Consider the following 18,844-nt stretch of genomic DNA (forward strand, 5'->3'; position numbering starts at 1 on the left):
ACATTCCGCTTCATGTGCTTATGGTTACCTTCAACTTCCTCCAGACGGCAAACTCTCCGTTTGACTTGAGCTTTTCGAACGAACAATAGCGCACAATAGGATATTTTTTGGCCTTCGAGTCGAACATTTCGTGGGTCACGTTTGCAATCAATTCTGAAGTAAATTAGCGTAAACTTGCGGCACAGCTCATCGAACTTTATCAAACTCGGCACCGAATGTCGTGCGGAGCGCATTTGTCGTATGCAAATGGAATGGTGAAATCTTTGCACCGAAGCATATTTCTATAAGGCACGTATCGGAAGGCTTTGGAATTGAAAGCAACGGCCCTGAAAGATCCCATCCACACGCTATCGTGTGCCTTTTGCGATGGCACCGGGCCCACCTACGGAGATGCAACAGACGAAGGCAATTGAATTAGTCTAATCTGGAACGCCATGCATGCCGCGTCGCGACAAGTCGTCAGCAGTCGACTGCAACATTGAACGGTTCCCGTAAGGTACTTGGATTGATCACAACCTCCAAGGAGCTATTAGCATTACCGACTGGTCCTGCAGTGTGGCTGGTGTCTACGGGGCGATTGGTGGGAGAAATTTACTCCCATGAAGAGTGACATATCATCCCGATTGGGTGCGTTGGTTCAACGAATGATCTCCTTGCAGGGAACATGCGTTGCCAATTCGCATTTACCCATTTATTCCCATACTACCACATACCGACCCAGGCCACCCCTTGGAAGGAGCGGGCTCGGAAATCCAATTGTACTTCTGATGGAATACGAATAAATGTACTGTCGGGAAACCGAATGGAGCTCCATTAGTCGTCGGAGCGCGAGAGATCGTTGTGGAATGGGAAGATTTGAGGCAATTAATAAAAAAAAACCTTCCATCTTCCGACCGGCATAAGGGCAATGTCGTTCATAAAAATAATTAACATGTCCCACCATTAATTAATGTAAATGAACGTTTGCTGCACCGATGCGGAATGGTGGCGCGAGTGACAAGGCAAGAGAAAAGTAATGGCATCAATGTTAACTTTTAATTAAATTAAATGCGAGAAAATGGGCTCCCATAAAGGAAGGTGATTTTCTGTGTTTGTTTTAATATTATAGAAACTTTTTTAGACACAACAACTCTGGAAAACAAAGTGACAGCAAATTTAGAATATTTGTGTAAAGCGTTCCTGGTGTGGCACACACCTCAAACATTTCAGTTTTATTTGTCCAAAAAAGCATCCCTATAAGCACCGTAACTCTCGAGGCACGACGAAAAATTGTCGCTCAAATTAAAACGTATTCGGGACGCGGTATGTGTGCGTTTGATTATAAACCGTCCGGCCATGGGAAAATGGGTACGGAAAACGGCTGCCGTCTACCGTCCTGGTATCAAGTTGATGGATGAAAATCGTTCATCATGTGAAAGCAATTCCGCTTCACCAAGGACCCGGAAGCATAAGGGCATGGCTGTTGAAGAAACAGCAGCAGCAGCAGCGGCGCTCAAAAGCATCTACTGCACGCCAACCGAGCTTTACAACAGCTTCCGTGTGTTCCGGTTGCTCTCGTCGTTGCTTAACAAAAAAAAAATAATAATAACCCACCCCATCCACAAGATGCAAGGTTTCACCATCATGAACTCAAATGATGATGTAAAAGCGCCAAGAAAGGAACAGGATGTTTCTTGCAAGAAATAATCCACCGCTCGCACAAGGGCGCGGATTCATTCTCCACTCATTTCTCTGCGCTGTTGGCTAACGGAAGCTTCAACGTCCTGAAGGAAAAATTGTGCGGTTGATGGTTTTAAAGGTGGTCCGCCGCTGCACGGATCACTTTACCGCCGGTTGGTTGCACATTTTCCGTAAACAACCCCCCGGGGCAGCAAGGTATGCAGCAATGGGACGACCGGAGGCGGCAGATGAGTTGCTCACTTTTGTTACTGTTTTGTTGCTGTTGTTGCCTCCCTGCATCCAGAACTCTAACCCTATCAAACCGCACTATTTGTCCACGGGGCGATGGGTTTGTCCTAGTTTCAGTTGATTAATCATTTCATTTCTTCCCCTCCCGCTCATCGTTGGACGATGAACAACATAAGCTTCGCACAGCATCGTGGACATCCTGGTGCTGCTGCTACTAACGGAAGGATACCGGACAGTGTTGTCGTTTCTGTCTGCATGGAATCGACTTTTTATGTTGATCCACTCCATTTCAGCGAAATGATGCAAAACGAATGTTTTTCTTTCTGATTCGTTGCACACGGGGCGTGTAGTTTGGTAAAGTGTAGTGAAAATCCTCGCAGTCGAACACTCTCTACAGCTGTTTAACATCGCTTCTCTTTAAAGCACAACTGAGTGACGTCCCTCTGAGTACAACCTTGAATGCGTTATTCTACGTTTCATGAAATATTTAAAGGGTCAAAAATTCTATCGACCAAATCTCCAATAAACTCCAACAAGTTTCAACCAAATAATACACTTCTAGAAGGAAAATTCCACCTTTATGGTTTGAGAAAAAAAAAAAAACGGTAATGTAGCCCTACGGCAAAACCTTCACCGCTGTCGAATTGCAAATGCCCGCAATCCGGCCGATGAAAACGGTTTCTTCACCCAGGTGACAAGCCGATGACGAGGGTTCGTTTCAACAAAGGTGTGGGGGAAGCAACTTTATCTAATCAGTGTGATAGAACTTAACTCCGGTAAATGTTCCCCACCTCCGAAAGCATTTCTTCCAAACATAAACAATCCGATGACGCTTTATGTACCGGGTACGAGCGTATTCTGGATGGCATTGGGGGGGTTTTTTGCCTTCTTATCAGCTACCCACCAGACATTGGTAAAGTTAGCGTCTATAGCTGTACAATCAAGTAGAAATTAATGCTATTGATTTCCTCAATTTGTGTTGGTAATATAGTTTCAATATCAACATTTCAGACTATTCCAAGAATTATTTGAATATTTGTTGGAGATAATACAAACTCAAGGGCCAGTAATAGTTGAGCATCTTATCGTTGAAAGCCACATCACGATATCAGAGATGAAAGAAACTCCAACGTTTCAAAGTCTCTTTAATGTTTCATACATACATACACCTCACGATATGCTGGGATATTATTTGAGGTTAAAATAGATGACCTTGCGGTTTATCGAACGGCTTCCGAAATGTGCTAGTACGGAAGTACTCTTAGCCAAGCATTACAATTGCAATACTGCACACATACTTGCTCAAACTCGTATCATCGTAATTGAGTTACAATGTTTAGTCTTATCGATGGTCTATCGCTATCACAAATACGCCTCAAAAAAGAAGCGCTTCCCATGCGGTTACAGTACTTCCCGGGGTGCGAGGTTATACATTGAAAGCTGTTGCAGTTCCTTGGTGAGCCTGTCCAAAGGTGCACGTATATCTTGAAGTTGTCAATCGACTGTTGATGTGACCGAGCTGATTCGAACGCAGCCCGCGCCGGGAGGAATAAACATGAGAAAACTGTTGCCAAAACCACCGCATGTAATGAGCTAACGATGAATGAATCGCTGAAATCGCCCCTCCCCGACACAAACTAACGCTCTTTTTTGTCGTTTCTTCCCTTGCCACAGATGACACACCTCCAGCGGCACCGGTTGGAGTCAGTGAGTGACCACAGCGGTCCGACCAGCTCGTCGAGCAAGTCGGACACCTCGGACGGTTCGGCCTCGGAGATATGCGAGGTAATGCAGGAGTGGTCCCTGGACGGTAGTGATCCCCAGTCACATCCGATGCAGCTGCACCACCCGAACAACCATCAGCACCTAGTCCATCATCAGCATCACCACCATCATCATCATCACAACCATCATCGCCATCAGCCGCACCACCGTACGCTTCTTACGACTCACGAACATCTTCAACATCAGCAGCCCCAGCAGCAGCCGCAACACCTGGGTGGACTGATCTTGCCCAACTCCAGCTACACCCAGGAGGACGTGGACGAGCAGGATGACGATCTCGAGTACAGCAAGCACGACCTCATCAGTCTGGACAACGGCATCATCACAGACTACGAGCGGGCACAGGTCGAGAGCTTCTTCAGCGGACTCGGCACCGAGGTGAGTACAGGGCGGCGATAAATCAATTGAGTGGCTGTGGAGTGTGATGATGGTGATGTCAGGCGGCATCGGCCGCAGTCGAGGTGATAATTGGAACATGTGCATGTTCGCATTGACAGTGTGCTGATTGCACAGATGGGCAGGAATTAATGTCATGTGCATTCGGGCGACCGATTGATTGTTGGCTTAATGGACATATCTTCGTGAATTCCTCGACCGGCTTGAGAGTTGGTGGAGATTGGTGAGACATTGGAGTTGCTTGCTATGTGTGTATACAAAGAATTAAGGTTAGGAGAGTTCTTTACCCTTACGGAAGAGGGTGTGATGGGTTTGTAGTTGACAATTTATATGACCTTAGCAAGCATTAACTGGAGAAAAGATTTATTTTCTATAAAAATGGTCTGCTTGTCACATAAATCCCAGACAAAGGTGTGTGTCACGTCGTATTTTCTATCAGCCCCATCAGGAAGAACATTTTGCAAAAGTATGCTTATCGATGGTGGCCGGAAGCAACAGACCCTCAAGAGTAATACTCGTACTCGTCAAGCAGAAGGTGTCAACAAACAATTACCCTCCTTTCGGCCTGCCACACAGTGAGCAACAGTGAGTCATTAGCGTGCCCTGCAACCCCACTGACGCGGCCCAACACGCAAGACTATGTGTGGCCCCATATGGAAGTGCTCAATTTTCTTAGCCGGCGGCAAAATTAGTGACAATTATTATTGCCACATCGTGAGTCAGAGCCGTTCGGTTGTTTGCTGAAACGGTGAATCCGGGTCACGTGTTGGCCCCGGTGGGAGCGGACGGGATGGGCTCAGCGCGGTTCGTGGAAGAATCGCTAGTTTGCTGTCACCTACAACAAAAGCAAACGCATCGGGGGGCTGCTCGTTTCGCATTGTATCCTTTTGGGTAATGTTTCGAGCGTCCAAAGATGAGTGTCACGAACCGCACATCACTTCCCGATGGGTGTTTGGCGTGCCGAACGAAACGCAAAAGCTTCATGCGAATAATCACGATTGAATGACAGCGAACGATTTCGGGATCTTCCTGAACCGGGTTGTGAGAAGTAAAACTAACACACACACATACTCGAATTTCTGTGACGCACGCAAACTCATGGGCAACGTGATTTTTCGGAAAAAAGTACCCATCATCCACCGGAAGAGTAGAGTGATGAACCACGTGCACGCTACGGATACACGACCCCGGCTTCAACCTTTAGCCGGGCCCGACGATACGCTAAGCTCAACAAGATGGAGAAGCTGTAAAAGTCAGCAAAAAGCTCGACTATTTTGATATTCCCACTGCTGCTGCTGCTGTCGGTATGTCATCGACGGGACGTCACAGTGATTGGGTTGTTGTTTTTTCTTCCCCCCATTTCGCAACGGTTTGTTATTGTTGTGTGTTGCTGCCCTTTGGCTGTGCATAGTTCGCTTCCCTCCCGAGGGGTGGATTTACTTAAATGCGAAATATGTTTATACTCGGTTTTTTTTTCTCTCACTTTATTATGACACTTACGCTCTCCCGTTCAGCATCCTTTGCTGGAAAGACAGCGCACAAAACCGACCCGGTGCGCTTTCTTTCGCCAAATGAGGGTTCTGCCGCGAAAGCACATTAAGAAAAACACATTCGGAGCAGACGGAGCGCAAACAACGATGCCTCGTCGAGATCGACAAACAGTCTGCGCAGACACATCGAAGTGTTCCCCTGCCCAAAGAAAAAAAAAAAACACCCCCCGGAGGGCAACAAAGAAAAAGGTGATTTTGCATCTTAAATCGAAAAGTTATCATCTGTTAATGATGATTTGTGGCTACGAAACGTCTTTACTGGCAGATGGCGTTGCTCGGAGTGCTCAGAGTTTTTGTTGTTGTTGTTGTTGCGAAGTCCTTCTCCTTCAAGCTGCCATTTCGCGCCAATAATGATCGATACAGTTTGGAGGTGCCTGGAGAATATCCTCCAGGCATTTGCTGCATAGCGACAAACAAAGCATACGCCTTGCGCGGCTAACAAAGAACGTCCACAGCAGGGCAGCACACGATGCGTCTGCAGATGATCGCTGATTGTGATTTTGGGGAATTGATGAAGAAACTTGCAAACACAAAGACAACAGCTCGGGCGAAGTATCGTGGAAAGGGACACTGATTTTACGCAACTCCATAGGGAACCAATCAAGCGATTGAATGTTTGGCTGAATCATCGTGAGTTATTCGTGTGTTGCTGAAGAAGGGGCTCAATAAGGAGGAGCACTTCTGCTTACAAACATGCTGAGATAATGCTGCTTAAACATATTTACTAAAGATCAAATCAGATTAAACTTTCAAACTCTAAAATCTCCAACAAATGAGTGATCTTCACAGTAAATAAATTGGATCGTTTATTAGTGCATAAACTGGGCGATCCAACAAAAACGCACACTAAGAGAAATTAAGTTCACATCTGTACAATGTGCTCCGTTTAATTGATCACTATTAAGAGAAACTGACGAGTTAATGAATGGCTCACTGTTTTTAGTCAACACTGTCATTAAAAAAAAACCGCGCTATTACGATGGAACTGTGGGATGCGAGAAAAAGATGCAACCTAACTAATATAAAGCATCATAACAATTCCGCTCATTTCTGTTCGTGCTGTTGGGATGTTCGTTTTTTTTTTTTGCACCAAACAACCACCATAACGATTCCCATTGGAGTCATTCCGTTCGGTTATGCGGTGGGTGTGTTTTTTTTTGTTTTTGGAAAAAAAGGAAACCACCAACATCAACCCACAATCAGCACGCAATTCATTTGCTCACTTGCTTTTCTTCGCTTCATTATAAAGTCTTCAAAATGGTGAACAAACAGAACAAAACTTCTTACAAGATGCCATTACCTTTCGGTGGTCTTGTTTTTTTTTTATCTTCCACTCTCCCAACCAACAACCTGTGCCTTATTAGCATTGAAAATGGTGCAAAAATGTGTACATATGAGGCCCGCGCGTAACTCCCGCGGGTGAGGCGCATGTTTTACACCGTAAAAGCATCCGGAAAAACGATGGCAAATCTGCGGCAGCAATCGTTCACGGGCCGTGTGCTCGGTGTCGGCAGGAACCACGGGAGCTACAAATAAAGTACCATAAAAAAAAGGTCAAAATGGCCTAAACTTTATCAAACACATTTAGCATAAACTTTTCGCCCGGTGCTTCTGTTCTGACTTTTGCCTTATGCGGTACTATACGGCTTGCTCCGGGTTGGGTGTAAAATGAACACACCGGATACCACTCCATCATGCCTGAACAGTTCCCATCATTCAGGGTTGAAGTTTTGCAGGATAAAAAGGAACACCTGAATGGCAACAAAAAAAAAAACATCCAAAGACACGTACCAACTTGGAGGAACTGTACTGATAGAAGACTCTAGTCCTAGGTCCACCGGTTCCTATGGAAAGACCCGGGTTCCTGGCCCACTATTAACATATGCTGCACGAGAAGGTAACTCTTCGTCGATCTAAATTGCAAATAAAATCCTCGATACGACTTCACGTCTTTTTGCCATATGCCTTCGGTTGAATGGTGCTTCTATTAGGAAAAATGAGGAACTATACAATTTAATTTGATTTCGATTGCATGTATTTCATTTGTTTTCCTTTGGCGGATATAAAGATAGCTTAACCCCTAACTATGACCGGAACCAAACTCTAAGCCAGTATTTTGTATGCATTTTGATGTTTCCAGGCTCAACCGCTTACATCTCGCCATACAAATGACAAGCCCAGTTAAGCCTAGAAAAAAAAGGATCAAATTTGGTTTCTGAGGAAATTAATTTTCTAATGAAATTTTAACGAAAACAACTGAAAAAGGATTATTTTAATAATCAGACTTAAGCATTGCAACAAATGAATTGAATTTAAAGTGAAATTTCTACACTTTAATTGATTTTTTCAAATTGTAATTCCGCAAAAATGATCCTTTGTGTCATTCTTTATGTCAAAATGTTATGCCCTTTAACGAATATACTGCCCAGTGCCTGTATTATTTGACTGATATGGGCAAAAGCTTAAACTTTCGAGCTTTTAGTATGATCTGCCCCTATGTTTATCCTAGAGTGAAATGGATAAATGTGGAAGGAAGGAGTAATGACCGCCATCGTGAGCAGATGAAAGTTATGAAAGTGCGAAGAGGGACTTTTACGAACGGAAGCAACAGTGAATTTTTTATTTGCGATAATACATTTGTGTTAATTAAAAAAACGATTAATTGTTTTTTTTATTTTCGAAGACGAAAAGGGCATCGTTGTTGGACGCAACAGTATGCGCGAGTAAAAAATGCGTGAACATGAAAAAGGGCACACATTTACAGTACTCTGGATGAAGTTTCGCCTCTAACGGAAAGAATGGGAGAAAATTGACGTTGTACAACGAGAGCCGTACGTTCGGCGAGCAAATGCTGCTCACAGTGGATCAAACGATAATGTCGAAACAAAAATCTTCTCGGTCGACGAACTATTGCGTGGACACCTATGGCCAAGCGGATAACGCAACTTTTCACCGAACGGGTGAGGAATGCTGAGGCCATCAAAGCCCTTGAAAATAAAGGATTTTATGTCAATGACGTTATTTATATTTAGATTTTACATTTATTACAATGACATATTTTGGAGGTGCTCCAAAAGGCACCTAGGTAATGGTGAAATGACCCAGACAGGATGCATCTGTACATAAATCCTGGAGATATCCCACTCGGCGCAGCACATTCAGTCGATTCAGTATGACGAAAACACACATAACCTACCGATCCCACACAAACGCATGCGGAATAAGGAGCAAGGGTGAAGTCTCAAACATCTTGCTTAGCTTTTTAGCAGCGAAAGACAATAATCCACTGTTATACAAGGATGAAGATGACTACCGAATGGACTTTACAGTCCATCGTTGGATAATAATAAAGATAAAGATAAAGAATGCTGGGCACATCAAGGACCAGCAGCTGTACGTGAGGCCACTGTCGGAGTTGATGTTTAGATTGAAAGATTCTAAAGGACGGAACAGAACGGACCGCTTCCCATCCAATGAAGTTGCGCAGTACCTAATGTATTTAGATTACTTTGCTTTCACAGTAGGCAACAGTTGTAACTATCACGAAAAGGAATATAATGTACAACACTGTGGTTTGTCGCAGGCGATTCGTTGGGCGTTGCTACCTTTATATGGGCGTGGATTGTATCTCCAGCATTTCCCTAGCAATCCTAGGTGTATGATGCAGCAGATGAAGTCTGATGACTTATATTCTGATGCTAAGTCAACAACCCTACCGAAGCCGGTTGAAAAATCATTATACAGGATTTTATAAATTGAAATTGTATCGATAAATAGACAAAATCTTGAAGAATCTTTAGCTTCTCTCTATAATAATGCTTGGAGGCATTCTACTGGCGCTTATATCACCAACCCCACGATTGGGTAAAATTTGTAAAAACTCAACACTATGTTGATTTTTTTCATAATGACGGCATTTGCCGTATTATCACAACACTATGTTGATAATACGGCAAATATTATCAACATAGTGTTGAGTTTTTACAAATTTTGCAAGGCATTTCCTCCTTGCTATTTTGCAAATAGCCTTATCCCGGGCATACTCGGTTAACTTCCACCAAACCTAGCGTTATTTTGACCGATAATGCTAGTGTCTTGGCCACCTTAGAAGTGATCCTAGCCACCCTGCACTCAAATCCTAGAAAATCTGGTTTTAACTACTCAAATCTCCTAGATCCTCAAACTTCCAAATTTTGCTGGATACCTGGGCATTGCGGTATTAAAAGTAGTAGAAGAGCAGATTGCGCAGCTAAGGATGGTCGAGAGATAACATCGGGACATTGCGAAACTCTTTCCAGGTTTCGAATTTGAGTAAATGGGCTAAAAAACATTATAGTTCAGGCACGACAAAACGAACATCAAGGACATACCCTACTATGTAGATACATTCCATACTATCCTGACGACTAAATAAGATTCATCTCCCTCTACTTAGGCCAGGCCATGGATGAATAGTAATTTGCAAACATTTTACCCTTGCGTACTTATCCAGTGGGCTTAACCTTACATTTCCCTTTTTTTCATTTCATGTGTTTTTCTTCACCTTTGCGAAGGTGTACGTCAGCTCGTCGTTGGCCAACCTGTACGAGCGCGTCGGCAAGGAGGACTGGCGTCTAGTGTTTACTGGTATACCGGTGCTGCTGCACGACAAGGGCAGCACACGGTCACGCTGTACGCCGAGGGTGTCGTTCGTGCTGGCCGAGCGCGGTACGTGCTTCGCCCTCTGGAAGGATACCATCGACAACCTGTCCGACTACAAGGTGGCAGCGGCCGCCTTCCATACGATGTGTCTATCAGCAGGTAACGTCCAATTGCGCTCATTCAACCTCCAGGCTTGATTGATGTCTAATTGGTGTATTTCCCTACTTCGCAGATCATCGGAAAGTGATCGGTTTCAGCTTCGATTCGAACCAGGCGGCCCGGGAAATGTGGGTCCGGGTGGAGGAACTGACGAGCAATCCGGAAAACATTGCCCTGTCGGCACCGGGCAGAAAACGGAAGACCCAGAAGCGTGCGAAACCGATCGTGCTGCCGCCGAAGTCACAAATTTCGCAACCGTGCCAGTTCAACCACGTTACCAGCGTTACGACCGGTGACACGCAGCGTTACTTCAGCCTGCAGGCGTTCGTATCGGCACCGATGAAGCACCGAAGTCCTTAGATGGGGGCGTTGACCAGATCCAGGATCCAACCGGGTATCGAAACCGAACCGAACCGATCTTTTGAGATAAGCGCGAAGGAGATCGCATAAAAAATCTTGCTTCTCACGTTTTTTTTCCATGACACGAATAGTAATGTGTCCGGGAGTAGGAGTTTATTTTCAAACTCATATACATCTGCTAGTGTATCTTTTTTTTATTTGCGTCCTCAACATATCTCGTCGTGCGATTAACGTCCTCAACAGAGGCGGTTGTGCAATCGCCGGGGTGGTATGGACTTTATTCTGAGCAACTATAGAAAAGGTGTTAAAATGCCACTAAGTAATGTAACGATTGTATGACATTCAACGAGGACAACGTACGAGCAAGATAGAGAGTACGATTTGTGGAGGAAAGGAAAACAAATATTCTGCAACTCCAGCAAATTCTCCCCTCAAAGCGAATTCAGGTTATTCAACTCAATTACGATCAATGGTTTTATCTATACTAGACTTAAGATTCACATCTCTTCATGTAACACACAGGAAAAAAAACATATACCCCCGTTTTTCAGCAGCAACGATTTCCGATTGGTCTGATACAGCAGTAACAGCACCAAAACCGATCTTGCGCTAGTGCTGAGAACTAGACTGCAGTGCCACATTTTGTAGATGCTTAAGAGATTTAGCTTTAAGGGGTGTAGTACCAACCAGGAACGGGGAAACTGCTGGGGAAAAATTATGCGGTACCACCGTGCAACCATATTTAAATACCACCACCATCCGCACCGGTATCTGCATTGGAAAGAATGGTCAGTTTGAATATAAATGTATGTCTGTGATAAACGAAAATAAGACACATGAGACATCATCGTACGATGTGAACGCTGGTCGGTGCAACCGGCCGACAACGGAAGAACGGAAACGAAGCAAAACTCCACAAAACTGTTAGTTGTTAGCACATAGATGAAGTTTCTTATTTCACATTTTCAAATATATAAACTCTACTCAAAAACCCAGCATCAAAACGTTGGCTTGCATCCTTTGCTGCCCCTTTGCCAAAGCATCAATTACAATGCATTCCTGCAAGTTGTGGTTTTGCGCATGATTTACTCGTCACCCGATATGAATCGATGCGAAACATCCTGAAGCTGTTGTAATGTCTATTAACGATCATGCTTTCCAACATGTACAGAGCGGAAGACGGCATTCGTCACATCAGATGAATGAAGTCCGCGATGGTCGAATCGTTTGCGATGCGCGTTTGTATTGATAAATGTGTCTCGGAAGGATGTTGAGAAACAGTTCCACGTGCTGTAAATATTTGCAATGAACCTTATGTGTAGTTTGGAAAATAAATTTCAATTTTATCAAACGATTGGTATGTGTGTGTTTTTTTTAAAGGGCTAAGTTAAAGAAGAAAATATCACACGAATGCAATGGGAAAAAGTACGGAAAATGACGATTTTTTTCATTTGATATTGAAAGTCAACTGCATTCGAATTTTAAATTGAAATGTTTCAACCCTTGAAATGTTTCGATGCATGAAATATTTCAATACAATCTGCCCAGTCGTCCAAATGGCATGCAAGTGAGTTTCAGTGACGTCTCATAGCTATTGCTGGTTAAGAGCTGCTTTACGGTCTTGACGGTGCCATGAATGGTACTTGGTGACACGAAAGGTGTTAAGTTAGAATTTTCTACGTAGAAAGCAAATCAAGCGATTAGTATCTGCAATGTCTTTTGCACAGTTGAAGGATTTGTACCTTAGCATGTGCTAGAATAAAGCTAAAAAATCGACCGATTTCTTTCACGTTAGCATTGGTTTAATGAAGTATACAAATTCTGCACAATGTCCACAATATCTTCTGTAATCATATCAATAAAAAGAACACTGTAGCTGTAGCTGTAAAAATCACACCATCCAACAACTCACACGATATTTGCGTGTCACATTCCGATCCATCACCTAGCACCCCAACCGCAGTTGTAAAAACGAAGTGCCTGCAATCGCCATTAGAAGCAGTGGATGAAGGTGGACAAACGACAAAGGACCGAGATTCGGTAGGAGATCAATCGAATGCAACAAGCCACCAGGTGCAACTTTCAGTTTTTATGTCCCTCGCCCTTATCATCACCCGTCCTGTCCAATCACTCCGTTCCGTTCCGTGTGTGATCGGTTTTGTTCGTTACGGAATGGTGAGAGAATGAAAGCGAAATTTTCACGCCACGTTCCCTTTAAGAGAGTGACATCACTGCCTTATCGGTACGGTCTATTCATCAATCTGTCATCGATCGATCGATGCAGGGTCCTACTCGTCGGCCCTCAAAAACCCCTCCCCGAAGGATGACGAACAACTGGCACTGTTCCATAGTGCACCGGGCCAGACCCGAGGTGGAAAAATCCAGAAAAAAAAGGAAATGGTAAAAAAGTTGCACACGGCGACACTGCCGCAGTTATCACCGGCAAGCCTGGTGACAGTCCGTACATGGTGATGCCGGTTAACTGCGCGCTTAGATCATGCGGCTTATATCGTGCATCGGCGCACAGCTAGGCGCGTACGGAGGATGGACGATTTTACGTAAGGCATCTCTGAAGGGGGGAGGGCCAGTGGTATCAGGCGGGAAAACACCCACTTTTCCAAATTCCAAGAACTGTATCGATGGGTATGTGGCAGGCCACGAACCGGGAGTCGGTCAGCCGCCTCCATAATGGGTTGCATGCCACTAACACCACACCGTCCGGTTTTGGTGTGGTTCACTTCGTCCGCACGATATGATGTGATGCAGTGCATCGTAGCCACAACGATCATCATCACAAAAATCCCGTGTGTTTGGAATAGCGGGGAGGGTAGCACTAGGTCAATAACATCTACGAGGCACACGTGCACATGCGTCCGTTGTTGAAAGTTTAGCACAAGCAGCCCTAATAGGGCGTCCTATGTGTGCAATTAATTTACACCACAAACCAGATTGGGCTGATAGTGCCGCACTACAACGCTGGGACTTGAACTGGGAAAAACTGTTTGGAGTTATTCATATTTCCAAGCTTTTCGCCCAATGTCAGTATAAATGTCAGACTCTAAATATGAGAGGTACATTGCACCTAGATTACGCCATTTGTAACTTGTGTCCGCAAGAAATCGTCTTCAAACTTCTGGATACCTCCATAAAACTTCATGATTCTAACCCCATTGATCATTGCGCATCGTCGATCGGTCGCACTGATAGCGTCTCCCGTTACTTTGCACCAGTGCGGCGGTGTGAATCACCCATGATCTGTTGCTAAAACAAATCCCAAAACAGACCTCCAGCGGGATCGTCTTCTGCTTTCATCAGCAAGCGAAATGGTTCGGCATACGCCGTGAGGCGATGATAAGACACGATGCGCTCCTTCGCCAACCGTACAGTGCTCAACGCCATCTGCAAGTATGGAAATGTGACGCGTCTATTAAATTAAGTATTAAATTTAGACCATCTTCAATTGACTCACACAAACTGCGTGTACACGTGATGTTAACCGCGCGTCCAACGGTTGGGCAGAGCGGGTCGGAATTGTCATTCCAATTATATACTACCGATGCGAACGACACGAGCAAACGGGCCGCTCCAGCGGACTGACCATATCACCCGTGGGAGTCATTTTGGCACGGCGTATCAGAAATAGCTCCAGATTCTGTAACCCTTTCCATCCTTCCGCGGGTCCCACAAACATCATACACTCGGGCGCCATCAATTCTGGAGTTCAATCGATGTTCACAAAAAGGCGGACACACCACACCGCCACACCAATCGGAAGCGGTTTGATGCGGTCGAAAGCGGCTTTAACCTGGTCCCGGTTGGGGATACGGAGGACCGGCGTGCTCATACATTCATTCATGGGCAGAGCAAGCGAAGAGGAAACACTGCAAAAAAAAAAAGCGCGATCGGCGCCTGACCTTTTTTTTCGGACAAGCCGTAGTGACTCCATCGTGCGCGTCAGGGTCTTCGCGGGATTGTGAATTAGTACAGAGCGTGCCCCTTTTGCGGCTGTGACTTTGTCATTTAACAGAGCTGCTTTCCGGAATATGCATGATCCTCCGGCAGAATGGGTAGCATTATTTGCGTGCGCATTATTATCGCGATAGGGAGGCAATTCTATGGCGTACGTTGACATGCACTAACTTAGTATGCATCAGAAAGGTGTACGGTTCTAAAGACACCGAGATTTTTTTATTTAAAGGACTTTTGGGAAACGTCAAATGGGTTGTTCCTTAATGAATTTTACTGTCCAAAGAATCTTTTGAAAAGAATCATTCATATCTTTATCTTTTATCTCATCTTAAATGAGGAATCATTCAAATCAGGAGCTGACTCTCGAAAGATTCAAGAATTCTCAAGATCAATGAATTCTCAAGGATTTTTCAATCGTTAAATATCCATGAATCCTCCTAGATTCTGGATAATTGAGATCCAAATATTTCTACTATATCATGGACGATTATATCTGTCGTTTTATATATGTTTATACTATTAGATTCCAAAGAATCTTTGAGGTTTTATATGATTTTTGAGGATTGATGCAGCTATGGAGGATTACGTATCTATGAGAATTTACCAAACTTTGGAAATTGGAGATTGGATTTTTGATTCTCCAAATTGGATTTTTGGAGATTTAGAATAATTCAGATTAATGAAGCCTCATCAGATTCGCCCAACGCTTGCCAAATGATTCTGAAATAACATTAAAGACCTGCAAAGCATATTGGAAAATCAAAGAATAAAACAGATACAGTAAATTATACAATGTTGGGAAATGTCTAAGGGTTTTTCTGTTAAAACATGATTTGCAAATATCAAGCAGCTTTCTTTCCGTTCAAAGGTTGACCTCATACCAACAGCAAGATATTGACCAATCGTTCGTTGCCTCGTTACCATATCGGGCGCCGCGAATTGGAAGATGCGCCCGAAATAGAATCGTGCCCAGAATTGACATGATTAGAATTGGTGATTGTTCCCAAAACGAACCGACCGAATACCTCAGCATATCAACAATGCCACCACCACCAGCAAGCTGCTAATCGGTTTGCATTCGTTATATTGAACTTGACGGTATCGACTTTCCGCGACGCCGGTGACCATTTTTCTTGACCATCATATCACCACCATATTCCTGGCACATCCGCGTGAGCGCATGAGTAAGCGCATACGCTGTTATCCACTTGGAGAAATTCAGTACCTCGATGTGTATTCCGGTAAATCACCAATCCAGCCAACGGAGGTTTGTCCAATGGTAATAATCGCCGCCACCGTCTGTAGACGATGGCACGTGAGGAGCGAGCGTGAGAGCGATGCGCACATATTGGCTACATTCATGCCGCGAGCGGTGAGGCGATGAAAGTGAAGAAATAACTCCGCTTGACACTAATGGCAAATGACAAGGGTCCTTCTCATCGGTTCCGTACCGGCAGGCACCAAACAAGTACCGTAACGTGCGATATGCGCAATACACATCATCACTGTCACCGGGAGAGCTTACGTGCCGCAGTCGGCACACCAAGGAGTGCGTACGCGCTTCCGGAACTGTCCGCCGGCCGTGGTGTATTAAAGTTCTTCGGCGACGTGCTGGTAATGCATAAGCGAATGCCATCGTTTGTCCCGAAACGCTAGAAACGTGAAAGAGAAAGTGCCGCGCGCAGAAGGAGTTGGTGTCGGATTTTAAATTAACGTCCCATTACGCAATGGTTGGATGGTTTTGCCCGTTAGACGAGGACGAGGATTCCACAGTGATATGTACCAGAACTAGCCAACCGAAAGGGAAACCGATGACCAGATCTTGGTAACTTGGTTCCGGTATTCCATTTCAAATGCATACCACTTTGGGTTGGAAGTTGACGAAACTCGAATTGCTTAATGTCGCTTCATTTGGTTGGTGCTAAAGTTGTCGCCGGAAGTGATTGCATCCGACTAAAGCATGAATTAGTGGTTCAATCGCTGTCAGAAACGGTCTGGATAAATCCTGCAACGGAACTGTTCGCTCCAGAACGATCGATCGACTAATTTCCAAGTCTAAGTAGAAGGACAACACGAATGACATTTAGAAATGCAGATGTATCTGTGTGCATTGCCCGAAGCGGACAAGCATGAATAATCCCACCAACAAACAATCGCCTTAACTAGGCGTCGCCACCGTTTCCGTAATGAACTTCCCAAGGACGCTCCCGATGTCTGATGGTACTTTGCGAGTACCGTCACCGCAGTGAGTTCGCGGTTTGTTCGCGCCTACCAAATGGGTCAGGCACGGCAGAACTGGCACGGTCCCTCACCGGGCGGTATGATTGTGCCCTTTTGCCCCACCTTTCACCTTTCAGGAACGAGCGCTTATCAAACGCCCGGAATGCTCTGGGGACTGGTTGTTTGTAATTCTTGCGATCGTCATTTCTTTTCGCATTACTTCCTGCAGCTTCGACACCTTCGGCACCCTATTCCAGTTGTGTCAGATGTGATGCCACGTTTCGGTGATAATGGGTCGATTTGTTTTTATTCCAGGAATTTACTACCATTCCTACCACACCTAGCACACCGAACCATTCATGGTCAACGTACTCTAAAACATTATTATCAACTCCCTGATAACGGGTGCACTGGAGGTGAGGCGTTCGAATCGAGTTCGGCGAGAAGTTCGTGGTTCCTCATATCCGGTGACGGAAAGAATTGGAAGACGTCACACGTAACTATTAGCTTAGTATCCATCCAAAGTTCCTTTACCTTTTACTGAACGTTCACGATTTGCCGCAATTCGACAGTAGCTCCATCTGTGGTTAAAATTATGATTGATGATGATGCTGCTAACCAGCCTCTTGTCAGTAGATGATGGTGCGAATAGCTCCGTTACAAGTAGACCAGAATGAGCGAATTCTCCGTTTCTCAATCTCACTGGCTCTCGGTACGGATCCTTTCTTCTCTCGGGGACCGTTATCGGTGGCCCGTGCGCGCGAGTTTTCAAAACCCTTGTCTGCAGCGATGTGTAAGTAGGTTCATTGCCAAGAGCACTACAAACTGGAGCATCAACCACCCGTGTACAATGATTCGCTGGGTGTCCACACAACAAGTGCGAGAAATCAGGCAATTATGTTCACCCGGATTTTCAACTCACGTACTCTCTTGCTCCAAACTGCCTTGCAAGAAGTTCTGATCACTAAGAGATCATTACAGTGCTGGCAACATAACAGATCTTCTGGAAGTCACCCAGCTTCAGGACGTTGGTTGCCCCGCATAAGTACGCTAGGGTTCGGTTTCTCTCGCTCAGCGCCAGAGTACGTATCTCAGAACTCGGAGCGATCTGGCTCTAGCAACAAACTGTCCAACCATCCCCTGGGACCACTACTAGTGGAGCCGCGATCGCAATGATCATCATTCATGTATGCACCGTCCGCTCCGTTGGAGCACTGCCCGCTGCTGCCCGCCTGTTGACGGATTCCCGTCGCTCAGCCCTGGACGGGTGATGCTGTCCAGCGCAGTCCGGCAGTACACTTACACCAGCGCAAGCCGTATAAATTCTGATCAACCGACATCTCGCAATTTAGTTGCAGTCCGATATTTCGTACGAGCGATTGAAGACGATTTGCTACGCGCACGGGGTCTTGTCTTGCGGCTTGTGTTCTGCTTGTCTTGCGGGCGTTCCGGAGGCTGTGCGCTGTGGTGAAACACTGTGTGTGCGAAGATTGTGCGCGCCCATATCAGGGTTCCGTTGCCGTGCCCAATTTAATCCGATCGCGCACAGGAGATCAGTGAACCGACACCCGTACAGCAAAAACCGACAATTTGCCGAGCCGTGATAGCCGTGCGTGAGTGTTTGTGGTGTTTCTTTTCGGGTTTGTCAGAACGGATGTTCGCTGTGCGGTGGGTTTACTGTGTGCGACTCAGACCCCCGTGTTCCAGGTGATCGCGTGTGCGAGTGTCAGCCGACAAGCGAAGCGGCCAAAAACCGAACCCCAGCCAGTGATACAGTGAACAGTTCCTGCTCAGTCCGACTGGTTGCCAGCCACACTGAAAGTGATCCCTGCAGCAATACGCCCATCGTTCCCATT

The 18,844-nt window shown here is 45.3% G+C and overlaps 1 protein-coding gene across 1 annotated transcript; it reads left to right on the forward strand.

The window, feature by feature from the left end:
• The first annotated feature begins 3,463 nt into the window (after positions 1–3,463).
• On the forward strand, positions 3,464–10,799 carry LOC128712102 (uncharacterized). The gene is made up of 4 exons (XM_053806998.1): positions 3,464–3,493; positions 3,583–4,071; positions 10,193–10,439; positions 10,513–10,799. The coding sequence occupies exons 1-4, from the start codon at positions 3,464–3,466 to the stop codon at positions 10,797–10,799; spliced, it is 1,053 nt and encodes a 350-aa protein (XP_053662973.1).
• The last annotated feature ends 8,045 nt before the right edge of the window (positions 10,800–18,844 follow it).

This window comes from Anopheles marshallii, chromosome 3, assembly GCF_943734725.1.
Source record: "Anopheles marshallii chromosome 3, idAnoMarsDA_429_01, whole genome shotgun sequence".
In the NCBI taxonomy this organism is placed as follows: Eukaryota; Metazoa; Arthropoda; class Insecta; order Diptera; family Culicidae; genus Anopheles; species Anopheles marshallii.